Raw genomic sequence first — 13,745 nt, 5'->3', positions numbered from 1 at the left:
GTAATGCAACCGGATACTTATTTTCAGGCACATAACCCTGAATGTTACATACCAAATACAATACAGTAACACTGCCTTCCTCTTTATTTACACGTTTATGAAAATTGATATGCAATCCAATGTTAAAGGAACTTGGAATGGAGAATAGTTACATTAGAAAAATAATATTCTGCATAAAGCATCCTTAAAAGAATCCAACCACATTTTATCAGGCCCCTGGCAATAAGGCAAAAAAAGTCCCTGGTAGAGCAGATAACTTAAATTTTACAAAACACAATAACTGTTCAAACACATAGTTTTTGTTTTTGTTTTTTTTTGTTTTTTTTTTTCAAGTTTGCTTTTGGTATACTCGTTTCTCACTATGAAATTGGATTTTTTTTTTATTATTATTCTTTGTCATCTTATGAAACGGGAAGAGTCTTAGGCGTGACGTTTCAGAGGAAGATCTACCACTTCGGACACAGACATCATTGGCGCTTAGAAACTGGGAAATCTTCTTCCAGTGGGCTCAAGGTGAGCTAATAACAGGTGTGTAGTTTAAATAATGAGATCATTATGATTGTAGAGTTGTTGGGGTTGTTTTTGTTTGTTTTGTTTTGTTTTGAGTTTTCATAGGAAACATTTCAGGAGCGTTTTTTTCCCCCTTTTGGTTTTGGAACTGGCACACGACTACACTTTCACAAGAGGACATCACAAATGCAACTAAAACTAGGCTTGGAAGTGTATAAGCCAAACCTAATTCTCCTCCTTTAATACTTTGACTCGCTTCTGCCATCGCGATCCATCACGTGTTCTTCCCTTGGGGGTTCTGAGCCAACACATGGTCAAGTTGTCTTAATCCCTTCGAAGGCACAAAATTTCCACCGTTTCTCCAGTGTGGCTCCGACGCCGGAAAACTCTTGCTTAAACATACGTGGAAGCCTCACCAAAAGCATTTCTAATTCATTCGCTGAGATCTAGGGAGGAATGAAAAGAAGGAAGGGGAGGAGGAGGAGGAGGAGGAGGAGGAGGAGAAGAAGAAGAAGAAGAAGAAGAAGAAGAAGAAGAAGAAGAAGAAGAAGAAGAAGAAGAAGAAGAAGAAGAAGAAGAAGGAGAAAGAAGAAAGAAGGAGAAGAAGAGAGGAGAGGAGGAGGAGGGAGAGGAGGAGGAGGAGGAGGAGGAGGAGGAGGAGGTGGTGGTGATGGTGGAGGAGGAAAAGGAGGAGAAAAGAAGAAGAAGAAGAAGGAGGAGGAGGAGGAGGAGGAGAAGAGAGGAGGCGGAGGAGGAGAAGAGAAGAGAAGAAGAGGAGGAGAAGGTGGTGGTGGAGGAGGAAGAGGAGGAGGAGAAAAGAAGAAAAAGAAGAGGAGGAGGAGGAAGAGGAGGAGGAGGAAGAGGAGGAGGAGAAAAGAAGAAGAAGAAGAGGAGGAGGAGGCGGTGGTGGTGGTGGAGGGAGGAGAAAGAGGGGGAAGAGGAGGAAGAGGAGTAGAAGGAGAAGAGAAGAGAAGAAGAGGAGGAGGAGGTGTGGAGAGAGGAGGAGGAGGAGGTGGTGGAGGGAGGAGGAAGAGGAGAAGAAGAGAAGAGAAGAGGAGGAGGTGGTGGTGGTGGAGGAGGAGGAAGAGGAGGAGAAAGAAGAAGAAGAGGAGAAAAGAAGAAGAAGAAGAAGAGGAGGAGGAGGAGGTGGTGGTGGTGGAAGGAGGAGGAAGAGGAGGAGAAGAAGAAGAGAAGAGAAGAAGAGGAGGTGGTGGTGGATAGAGGAAGAGGAAGAGGAGAAGAAGAAGAGAAGAGAAAAGAGAAGAAGAAGAGAAGAGAAGAGAAGAGAAGAGAAGAAGAGGAGGAGGAGGTGTGGAGAGAGGAGGAGGAGGAGGTGGTGGAGGGAGGAGGAAGAGGAGAAGAAGAGAAGAGAAGAGGAGGAGGTGGTGGTGGTGGAGGAGGAGGAAGAGGAGGAGAAAGAAGAAGAAGAGGAGAAAAGAAGAAGAAGAAGAAGAGGAGGAGGAGGAGGTGGTGGTGGTGGAGGGAGGAGGAAGAGGAGGAGAAGAAGAAGAGAAGAGGAGGAGGAGGAGGTGGTGGTGGAGGAGGAAGAGGATGAGGAGAAAAGAAGAAGAAGAAGAGGAGGAGGAGGAGGAAGAGGAGGAGAGATATTTCTGTGATTTCTTCCGTATATATATTTTATTAAAAATATTTTCCTTAGTATAAAAAACCAATTGAAATGAAGACCATGGCAAAGCAGGAAAGGGAAGGGAATAGAAGGAATAAAGCGAGGGAAGAGAAAAAAGAAATGGAAAAGAAACAAACAGCAGGAACTTCTGACATTGTTCGGTGCAGTTAGATACCTAGGAAAGTTATCATATCGACTTGTAAGCCAGCGATGGTTACCTAGCCTTCTCTTGCACACTGATTTTTCCTGTTGGGAAACTGGAGTAGCAGGAACCAGAACATAAAGCTCTTGGGAAACTGGAGATCATACAAAACATTCTGCATGAACAATTAAGCAGTGGAACAATTTGCTTTGTTCTTCAAACTTATGGAAGCTTCTGAGAACTGTCCACCACCGGGAAATCCACCAAGGGGGAAACACAAGGAAGTAGCCAAGAGTTTTTGCTTATGTCAATGTTTTCATGGGTAAAAGATCTACAGAAGTTGTGGGTGCTCCGTCCCTGGAAGTTTTTAAGAAGAGATTGGACAAACTTTCGTCTGTTTTCCTGCCTGAGAAGGAGGTTGGACTAGAAGACCTCCAAGGTCCCTTGCAACTCTGTTATTCTGTTATTCTAATCTGATTTGAGTCCCTGGATTTAAATGCAGTAAAGAATGAGTGGTTATAAAGGAGTAGAATGGATCAGATAATAATAATAATAATAATAATAATAATAATAATAATAATAATAATAGTAGTAGTAGTAGTAGTAGTAGTAGTAGTAGTAGTAGTAGTAAAGTTGGAAGGGACCTTGGAGATCATCTAGTCCAACCCCCTGCTCAGGCTGGTAACCCTACACCATTTCGGACAAATGGCTGTCCAGTCTCTTCTTAAAAACTTCCAGTGTTGGAGCATTTACTGCTTCTGGAGGCAGGTTGTTCCACTGGTTAATTGTTCTAAACTGTCACGAAGTTTCTCCTTAGTTCTAGGTTGCTTCTCTCCTTGATTAGTTTACATCCGTTGCTTCTTATCCTGCCTTCAGGGGCCTTGGAAAATAGCTTGACTCCCTCTTCTTTGGAGCAGCCCCTGAGATACTGGAACACTGCTATCAGTGTTAACTCTGTGCAAGATAACACAGGATAACACAGATAACTCTGTGCAGGACACCAAATGAATCCCCTTACTTTTGTTCCGCATTACGTGTCCCCCGGATTTATTTATTTTTTATTTTATTTTTAATAAAAAGCAGGCGTGAGGATCTAAAACGGCTCTATTTGCATTTTGTGAAAAAGATGGGAACTGGAGAATCTGCTGCCTGCCTCGTCTTCTATTTCTTAATTTCAAAACCCGAAGAAAGTGATAAATCCAATTTACCCGAGAGTCCAGCTGCTGCATGTACGACCAGAGATATTCAATATTAGCTCCAAAAGGATGAACGTGAAGGAATGTTGATATAATCCCTGCATTAAAATGATTTTAAAAAACAACAACAACTGTGTTAATTTATTCAGGCAAAACAGAAGAGGTATAAAATAATTATTGGGCATAAATGCGTTCTGAATTTCATTCAAAAGTCAGCCCTGGCGTTTCTGAAGCCATTCACCAAGAGATAAATTTCAACCCAAACCCTGAGCTTTCAAGAATAAGAGTTCACATCCAAGTGTCCCAAAAAAGAGAGAGAAGAAATGAATATTAATTAAAGATGTGCTAGAAGCATTTCTTGCAGCTTCCCATGTTATGCTTGATTTTGCCAATAACTTTTTTTATAGGCATTCAACTAATACAATTCTTGTTTTTGGAGTTCTTTGGTGGCTCTGGTGAGGAACATGTGTTGGCTATCAACCCTATTCAGAAATTAGCCTGCCTTGAATTTTTTTTTAATAATTTCAGCATGGGTTGCATCAGGATTCAGATTAGCGAGCAAATTAAACCACATGCTTTTCCCATTTCTGCTTTTCTCATTTTGAAAACCTTTCACAGATAAGCTGATCTCATGAAATAAACATACATATATATATATATATATATATATATATATATATATATATATATATATATATATATTCAAAAACTAAAACACAGATCACTGAGACTAAAAATTGATTTAAAAACTTAGCTTTCGTCAGTCTCTGCTGACACCGTCAGAGTTCTAGCCAGGATTGAGATGTCAGCAGAGGCTGACGAAAGCTAAGTTTTTAAATCAATTTTTAGTCTCAGTGATCTGTGTTTTAGTTTTTGAATATGAATATACCTGAGACTCGTATCTTCAAAACCACAGTTTGATCCTGACTGGCTCAAGATTGACTCAGCCTTCCATCCTTCCGAGGTAGGTAAAATGAGGACCCAGATTGTTGGGGGCAACAGGCTGACTGTAAACTGCTTGGAGGGGGCTGTAAAGCAGTATAAAAGCCTAAGTGCTATTGCTATTGTTTGCTTCCATCCTTTCCTTCTTTCTCTCCTTCCCTCCCTCCCTCCCTCCCTCCCTCCCTTCCTTCTTTCCCCTTCTACATCAATCTACCACCTTCCATCCATCCATCCATCCACCTTCTTCTCTCCCTCCCTCCCTCCTTCCCATTCCATCCATGCACACAGGGAAGAGATTTAAGTGCACCTCTATTACCAAGTTGACTCAACCTTCCATCCTTCTCAGTTGACTAAAATGAGGTCCCAGATTCTTGGGGGCAAATATGCTGTCTCTGTAAAATGCTTAGAGAGGGCTGTAAAGCACTGTGAAGCAGTATATAAGTCTAAGGGCTATTGCTATTAAAAGCCGTGATGTCACAGTGGTTGGAAGGCAGCATTGCAGGCTGACTCTGCCCATTGCCAGCAGTTTGATCCTGACCGGCTCAAGGTTGACTCAGTCTTCCATCCTTCTGAGGTCAGTAAAATGAGGACTCAGATTGTTGGGGGCAAATATGCTGACTCTGTAAACTGCTTAGATAGGGCTGTAAAGCAGTATAAAAGCCTAAGTGCTATTGCTATTGCTTGCTTCCGTCCTTTCCTTCTTTCTCTCCTTCCCTCCCTCCCTGCTTCCCTTCCTTCCTTCCTTCCTTCCTCCCTCCCTCCCTCCCTCCCTCCCTCCCTCCCTCCCTCCCTTCCTTCCTTCCTTCCTTCATGGTACAGTACTTGGAATGCAGTACTGCAGGCTGACTCTGCCCACAGTCAGGAGTTCAATCCTGACTGGGTCAAGGTTGACTCAGCCTTCCGTCCTTCCGAGGTGGGTAAAATGAGGACCCAGATTGTTGGGGGCAACAGGCGGACTCTGTAAACAGCACCGAGAGTGTCGTACAGCACTGTGAAGCGGTATATAAGCCTAAGTGCTATTGCTGTTGATTTCAACAAACAATTTGTTCGACGTGCAATCCGAAGAGTTTGGGATAAATATATAGTAAGATTCTCTGTGAAGATCCTTCTTCGGGTGTCACCCCAGGAAGCTTTTTTTTTAAAGAAAAGAAACGATGGTGAGGCCAGGCCAGTGGACTTACGCCAATCAGACTATTTCTGAAAAGGGACCTGGTGTCGTTCTGAAACAGTGCTAAACCCTCCACCCAAACTAGCCTGGTTGATATGCATGCAGGACGAGAGAAAGCTGAAAAGGGAAGTCGTAATTATTAGACTCTCTAAAAAGAAGGCAAAGGTCCAGCTGTCTGCAAGGAGTATAAATCCTTCCACTCCTCACCATCCAGTCAGAGCTGAAGAAGCTTCTTGGATGAGGAGTGAAACGTCTTCAAAGAAAAACAAGAAAGTTCAGTGGCCTCCTGAAAAAAAAAAAGGACCTTTGGGACATCCTTAACTAGTCTTGTAAGGGGATCGGCCAAGGGCGTCCAAAGTCTACTTGATTGCATGGATGGCAGCACTGAAAAGTAATCCATGGATAGCTACAGAGAACCTATCCTTGACTTAGTGACCATCTGAAGCATGGTTCAAGGATCAAGAAACACGGTAAAGGAACTCTTGAGGTTCCCGTGAACAATTTGTGGGTGTAACATAAGATAGATAAGATAACCTTTATTGTCATGTTTTTTTTACTGTGGGCGCATTGGCGCACATTAAAAATGAAATGTAGTTGCTTGCTCTCGAAGTGTACACCTACACAACACAGAGGGCAGCCATCAATTCTAAACCAGCGTATATATATTTTAGGCCCATGTACTACACCCTCATTCAAAATGGGGCAATTTTTTGGGGGGGGGGAGCGAGATCTCAGGACTTCCCAAAGAGAATTAAATTTACCTGGGCAGCTACCAATAACTGGCAGATAATTAAGGCCTGTCAATTAAGTGAAGCTACGGTTGCATGACATGCTATCATGAAACCAAGGATAAGATGCGTGAACGAGCAATCTTTTAGTAATAGTAGTAAAGTTGGAAGGGACCTTGGAGGTCATCTAGTCCAACCCCCTGCTCAGGCAGGAAACCCTACACCATTTCGGACAAATGGCTGTCCAGTCTCTTCTTAAAAACTTCCAGTGTTGGAGCATTTACTGCTTCTGGAGGCACGTTGTTCCACTGATTAATTGTTCTCACTGTCAGGAAGTTTCTCCTTAGTTCTAGGTTGCTTCTCTCCTTGATTAGTTTCCACCTGTTGCTTCTTGTCCTGCCTTCCTGCTTTGGAAAATAGCTTGATTCCCTCTTCTTTGGGGCAGCCCCTGAGATATTGGAATACTGCTACCATGTCCCCCCTTGTCCTTCTCTTCGTTAAACTAGACATAGCCAATTCTAGCAACCGTTCCTTATATGTTTTGAACCTCTGCAACTTGAGGTTCTTCAACCAAGTTTGGTGACTCATCTGAATCCATCCTAGCTACCACCTGAAGCCCTGGAGACTCAAGAATTTGGAAGGCCTAAAATCACCATGTCTCTAATCTACTGATGGATGAATCCTTGCGTGCTTTGTAGGTGGATCTGAAAATCCTGAATGAGACACGAAGTTCATGAGATGTTCCCACCAAATCATGAAGAAAGACATTTCATTTATGGGATTTATGAAAAATATTTGGTTTCAGAGACAGGTTTTTATTTCTTAACATAGCCAACATCTCCAAATATCGTGGAGGGGGGGGGGTTTCCAAGTTTTCTTGGGGTCTCACCCACTGAAATGCAGAATACTTCCGAGGCTGATTCTTCTCCAAGGCATGGACAATATTATGCTGGGAAAAAGGAGCGTTGAGAGTTAGCTTACCTATCAACAAAGCCTCTTTTTCTGATTTTAGCGGCTGGTTTCGTTTCTCTGCATTTTTTTCTCTGTCTTGGTTGACCAACGGCACTGTCAACCCATTGATTTCCTATAAGGTTGAAAAAAGAAAATTAAATAAAAAACAGGTGCTTCTGCAGAAGACATCCACGTCAATAGGCACTGCTGGCATTCTTCCTCTCTCTCTCTATATAAAAAAGGACATTCCTTTAATTTCCAGCTACAGGCAAGACAATTATAAATTATCGATCTGTTTTCCAACACTGGGTAATTCCCAACTGGATCTAAAGAAAAGAAGAAAAAAAGCAGTTTTGTTTCTCTCTTCCCCCTCTCTTAATTGGCCATCGCTGAAACAGGTCCAGATTAAGCAATAAAGCAGAGTTTTTATTATTTTTTTTATCATCTGCCTTTCTTCGAATGACAAAAACATTCTTCTTTTTTCTTATTCACGGTTCTTGCAGTAGGGGGAACAAAATACAGAAAGCTGTGAATAATTTACACTCTCGGGGTGAAAATAACTGTTTTTCCGCAGAAGGACACAACTTTGTTAAGAAGACACGACTGCTTTGCAAAACAGCACAATAACAACCTTCCCCGTTTACAGAACTCAGCACAGGCAGCCAGTCGTCGAATTACATGGGTTCATTTAGTGACCATTTCAGAGTTATGGCAGCAGTGAGAAAACTTGACTTACGACCATTTTTCACACTGACGACCGTTGCGCCATCATCCCCGTGGGTCACGTGATCAAAATTCGGAGGAGGTTTGGCAACTGACTCGTACTTATTGCCGTTGCTCTGTCCCAAGGTCATGTGATCCCTTTTTGCAACCTTTTAACAAGCGAAATCAATGGGGGAAGCCGGATTTGTTTAACAAGCATGTAACTAACTTAGCAACAATCAACCAGTGGAACGGCTTCCCACCAGAGGTTGTGGGTGCTCCAACACTGGAGGCTTTTAAGAAGAGATTGGACAACCATTTATCTCCAAGGTCCCTTCCAACTTCTATTCTATTCTATTCTATTCTATTCTATTCTATTCTATTCTATTCTATTCTATATTTTCTATTCTATCCTATCCTATCCTATCCTATCCTATCCTATCCCTTTCCTTTCCATTCCATTCCATTCTATTCTATTCTATTCCATATTTTCTATTCTATTCTATTCTATTCCATATTTTCTATTCCATATTTTCTATTCCATTCTATTCTATTCTATTCTATATTTTCTATTCTATTCCATTCCATTCCATTCCATTCTATTCTATTCTATTCTATTCTATTCTATTCTATTCTATTCTATTCTATTCTATTCTATTCTATATTTTCTATTCTATTCTATTCTATTCTATTCTATTCTATTCTATTCTATTCTATTCTATTCTATTCTATTCTATTCTATTCTATTCCATTCCATTCCATTCCATTCCATTCCATATTTTCTATTCTATTCTATTCTATTCTATTCTATTCTATTCTATTCTATTCTATCCCATCCCATCCCATCCCATCCCATCGCATCCCATCCCATTCCATTCCTTTCCTTTCCATTCTATTCCATATTTTCTATTCTATTCTACTCTATTCTATTCTTCTAGTATTAATTGGGACCCACCCAGATAAATATACGGAGGACTCCCAGGGTCCTGCTATTGCTACGCGCCATGCTGTTATTCTGTTAAAATGTCCTTTTAAGAGACCAGGCTTTCTTAGGAAAATCGAAAGAGTTAAAATAACAGCGGTATTTGACTCTATATAGTTTCGCTTCCCCCCAGAAAATGTGTGAGGCAAACGAAAGGATAGGATTTATTTATTTATTAAATTTCTATGCCATCCATCTCCTCTACAAGGTGGACTGCGGGGCTTACAAATTACGAAAACGAGTGAAAAAGAACCGAAAAGATGAAAATACACTGAATATATCGAATATGTACCTGTCGTCCTTGATTTAGGGATGCAGGTCTTTGTTGCCTCCTGGACAATAAATCTCCAGGTGATGGTTGCCCCAAAGGTGCTTTTTTCGAGAGTCCATTTGGACTGTTGTGTTTTGCTTTGAAGAGGTTTCGCTTCTCCTCCCAAGAAGCTTCTTCCGTTCTGACTTTGGTTGCGTTCTTCAGTCTGAACCGAAGAAGCTTCTTGGACGAGAAGAAAAACGTCTTCAAAGAAATACAAAGTCCAGTTGCCTTTTTAAAAAAAAAAAAAAAAAAACATCTTTGGGACATCCTGGATAAATGGCTGTCCACTCTTTCCTTGCACCCTGGGAGACAAACTGCTTCCCTGGTTAATTTTTTTCTCGTTCTCAGTATTAATACCACTTTACAAGGCCTTGGTAAGGCCACACTTGGAATACGGCATCCAGTTTTGGTCCCCACGATGTAAAAAAGATGTTGAGACTCTAGAAATTGTTCAGAGAAGAGCAACAAAGATGATTAGGGGACTGGAGGCTAAAACATATAAGGAACAGTTGCTGGAATTGGGGATGTCTAGTTTAGTGGAGAGAAGGACGAGGGGTGACATGATAGCAGCCTTCCAATATCTCAGGGGCTGCCCCAAAGAAGAGGCAGTCAAGCTATTCTCCAAAGCACCTGAAGGCAGAGCAAGAAGCAATGGATGGAAACTGATCAAGGAGAGAAGCAACCTGGAACTAAAGAAAAACTTCCTGACAGTGAGAACAATTAACCAGTGGAACCACCTGCCTCCAGAAGTGGTGAATGCTCCAACACTGGAAGCTTTTTAGAAGAAACTGGACAGCCATTTGTCCGAAATGGTGTAGGGTTTCCTGCCTATGCAGGGGGTTGGACTCGATGACCTCCAAGGTCCCTTCCAACTTTATTATCATCATCATCATCATCATCATCATCATCATCATTATTATTATTTCTTCTGAGTAAAATTCATTCAGTTTTAACCTTGAGTTTTTTTGTTTCTTTTTTGTTTGTTGAATGAATGCAACATCTTTGGTTAATTTACGGTTCAATATAAGCCGTCTGGAATAAAACTCAATTTCCACATTAACTCGTAAAACCCAGTCATCAGTTTAACTTGTGTTGTATGTGGATGTTGCCGGTCGAACTCAATGGGGTGTTATATTGTGGTTTTCTTAAGCTGCACGAAGAAAGGTAGCTGTCTCTTTAAGTTTATTGTGCAAATATAGAAAATATAAGTGTCTGTTGTGGATTTAGATTCAACGTTGAGTATCACGATGCCTCTGGCGTTATAAAAGAACCCAATGTCAAGCAACATCGTTATTTCAGAAATGAAAAATAATAGATCACCGAGGACTAGAATCTTATAAATGTCAAAGAGATAATAGAGAAAGGGGATTTCCAATTGGAAGTAAAACAACACGCCTCCATAACGGCTGGTTCATGAAGATCTCCTTTTAAAAAAATGGTTTTAGACGGACATCCCCAAGCAGCAAATGTGGGTTTAATTCAGGCTATTGATTTCCTTCCAGATAATAAAGTTGTCCGCGCTCCAAACAAGGAAAGGAACTTCGTGAGGAATGATAAGAGTCTATCACGCAAAAAGAAAATGGGAAATTGTGTGAAAGATTCAAACACCCGTTGGGGGCAAAGCAGGAAAAATGAAGTCACGTTAAGCGAGGTAGCCCAAAGCAGGAACATCAGATGTGGTTGAAGAAAGAGAGGCAGGATGAAAAAAGAATTTTAAAAAATGGGCTTCAAGTGGACAATAACAGAATAACTCAGTTGGAACAGGACCTTAGAGGTCTTCTAGTCCAACCCCTGCTCAAGCAGAAACAGGCCATGAATAATTAGAATGAAAGAGTCAATGACATGCATAGCAATTTCTAATCATTATTTATCCAAACTGGCTGCTTTTGATCAGAAAAATCTTAGTGTTAATAAGGGATCCAGGATTCCCCAGTAATAATGTAAAGTAATTGGCTTTACAATCACAGAGAAAATGGTCACCTGATGACTCGTTTCATGGTTGCATTGCATAAGAATAAAAATTCCCGTGCCAAAATTGTGGTCATATGTTGAGGACTTCCTTTACGCTCCTTTCCTACCCAGAGGAAGTTTTTTTTTTTTTTAATACCTGAGAACATTAAATAGTGATGCCTTCCCTAAATTCAGAACTAATACAGGTAGTCCTCAACGTACGACGACAATTGAGCCCAAAATATCTGTCGCTAAGTGAGACAGTTATTAAGTGAATTTTGGGGCAAAATTCACTTAATAACTGCAGTTGTTAAGTTAGTCACACGGTCGTTAAGCGAATCTGGATTCCCCCACTGACTTTGCTTGTCACAAGGTCGCCAAAGGGGATCACGTGACCCTGGGACACACTGCAACCATCATAAACGTGACTCAGTTGTCCAATGTCTGAACTCTGATCCATGATGCAAAGGTCATAAGTATGAAAAACAATCATGTCACTTTTTTTCAATGACTTGTAACTTCAGTCACTAAATGGACTGTTGTAAGTTGAGGATTGCTTGTATTCTCCACTGTACAGCATTACAACTTGCCTCTCACAACTGCATTTTGTTCTGCCTGAGCAGGGGGTTGGACTAGATGACCTCCAAGGTCCCTTCCAACTTTACTATTATTATTATCATTATTATTATTATGTAAAACAGGATTTTTTTCTTACCTCGCCTTGAATCAATATTTCTCTAATTCTGTGACCTATGAAAATCTGACATGGAGGTAAATATTTACTCCTGGATTGCTAAATGATAATATATATATATATATATATATATATATATATATATATATATATATATATATATATATATATATATATATATATATTCAGAGAGTATGCAATCTCAGACGCAATCTGTTGGATCAGGCCAGGTTAAAAAAAAATCTAGCAAATACATTCGCAGATGTTATGCCTGCTAAATATTAAACTCGGCTAGCCTTTTCTGATTAAATGCGCCGGGTACTTTGTACTTAATTCAAATTTCGCTCAGGGTCACAGATCAAAAATCCGGTATAAAACATCAAACAACAAAACATGTGTTACAACTCAAATATTCAAGGGGAGCTGCGTAGCTAATTGGTTTCTAACATGAAAGCCACCTATTAGATTTTAATTACACCTAAAATTTCCATACAGCCATCACGACTGAACAATATTTTGCTTTTTTTTTTGCGATGCCCCTTATAGAAAAAAAGGGTGTTTTCTTTTTTCAAATTAAAAGCTGGACTGGTTTACAAAGAGGAGTAATATTAATCCAAGGGCACCATGAATGGATGGGTCAGCAAAACACTCTCCGTGAAGGGACTAATTCAGCTCAGATGTTTTGCAGATTTCATGCTCAAAGCCAACACTTGTCTGTCAAGAACAGAGAGAATGCTGCTACTGATTGTCCTCAACTTACAACGGTGTGTTTAGTGACAGGCCAAATCATGCAGCAACTAACCAGCTGGTCCGTTGTTTCTTCAGCTTCTTTGCAGAGGCGGCAGTTGCTGTTTGTTGCCGTCTTCTCAATTCTGTATGTTTTTGTTGTATAGGTCAGGGGTAGGCAACCTTGGCTCTTTTATGACTCGTGGACTTCAACTCCCAGAATTCCTCAGCCAGCCATGAGGGGGCCATAGTTCCCCCATGCTGGCTATAGACCAACTCTACATCCGGTGGAACTACTGGTTTGTAGTTTAGAGCAGGGGTCTTCAAACTTGGCCCTTTTATGACTCGTGGACTTCAACTCCCAGAATTCCTCAGCCAGCCATGCTGAGGGGAAAGGGAGAGGTTTCCAAGCTGAGCCAAGCTGGCTCAGGAATTCTGGGAGTTGAAGTCCACAAATCATGAAGGGGCCGTAGTTCCCCCATGCTGGCTCAGGAATTCTGAGAGGTGAAGTCCATGAGTCATAAAGGGGGACATAGTTTCCCCCATGCTGGCTCAGGAATTCTGGGAGTTGAAGTCTACCAGTCATAAAAGAGCCAAGGTTGAGGACCTCTGATGTAGGGCAGGGGTGGGGAACTTGGCTCTTTTATGACTGGTGGACTTCAACTCCCAGAATTCCTGAGCCAACCATGCTGAGGGGAAAGGGAGAGGTTTCCAAGCTGAGCCATGCTGGCTTAGGAATTCTGGGAGTTGAAGTCCATGAGTCATAAAACAGCCAAGGTTGCCTACCCCGGTCTAGGTCAACTTGAGGGATGTCGATGGAGGTTCTCAGTCCTCCAGGTCATGGTTGTCCCAAAGATTCTTCTTCAAGAGATAACTGGGCTTCCTTTGTGTTTCCTTGAAGAGGTTTCACTTCTCATCCAAGAAGCTTCTTCAGTTCTGGCAGAATGGTGGGGGAATGGAAGGATTGTATTTCTTCGTAGTCCTCTGGTCGTTAGTACTCTCTCTGAGGATCGTTGAGGCCACTTGGAGGTTTTATTTGTGCCCTCAGGGACACCTGAGTGGCGCAAATGGGTGTGGAGACTTCTTGGAACTGATGAAAGGACTTGTGTTGTACACA

The 13,745-nt window shown here is 41.4% G+C and overlaps 1 protein-coding gene across 4 annotated transcripts in view; it reads right to left on the bottom strand.

Annotated features, from left to right (window-relative positions):
- Nucleotides 1–202: 202 nt before the first annotated feature.
- Nucleotides 203–13,745, bottom strand: part of ENOX1 (ecto-NOX disulfide-thiol exchanger 1) — a 383,175-nt gene continuing 369,632 nt past the window's right edge. For 3 of the 4 annotated variants that reach the window (XM_039366738.1, XM_039366740.1, XM_039366737.1), the window contains 3 exons: nt 7,292–7,394; nt 3,485–3,570; nt 825–956 (listed from right to left, as the gene is read on the bottom strand). In XM_039366738.1, coding sequence (XP_039222672.1) covers nt 825–956; nt 3,485–3,570; nt 7,292–7,394 — 321 coding nt within the window. Of the gene's footprint in view, nt 957–3,484; nt 3,571–7,291; nt 7,395–13,745 lie in introns of all 4 variants that reach the window. The other variant, XM_039366739.1, reaches the window with a different exon arrangement.

This window comes from Crotalus tigris, unplaced genomic scaffold (genome assembly GCF_016545835.1).
Source record: "Crotalus tigris isolate CLP2741 ecotype Arizona unplaced genomic scaffold, ASM1654583v1 scf7180000020351.1464749751:1500972, whole genome shotgun sequence".
Lineage (NCBI taxonomy): Eukaryota > Metazoa > Chordata > Lepidosauria > Squamata > Viperidae > Crotalus > Crotalus tigris.
This window is presented reverse-complemented; position numbering and strand designations above follow the sequence as displayed.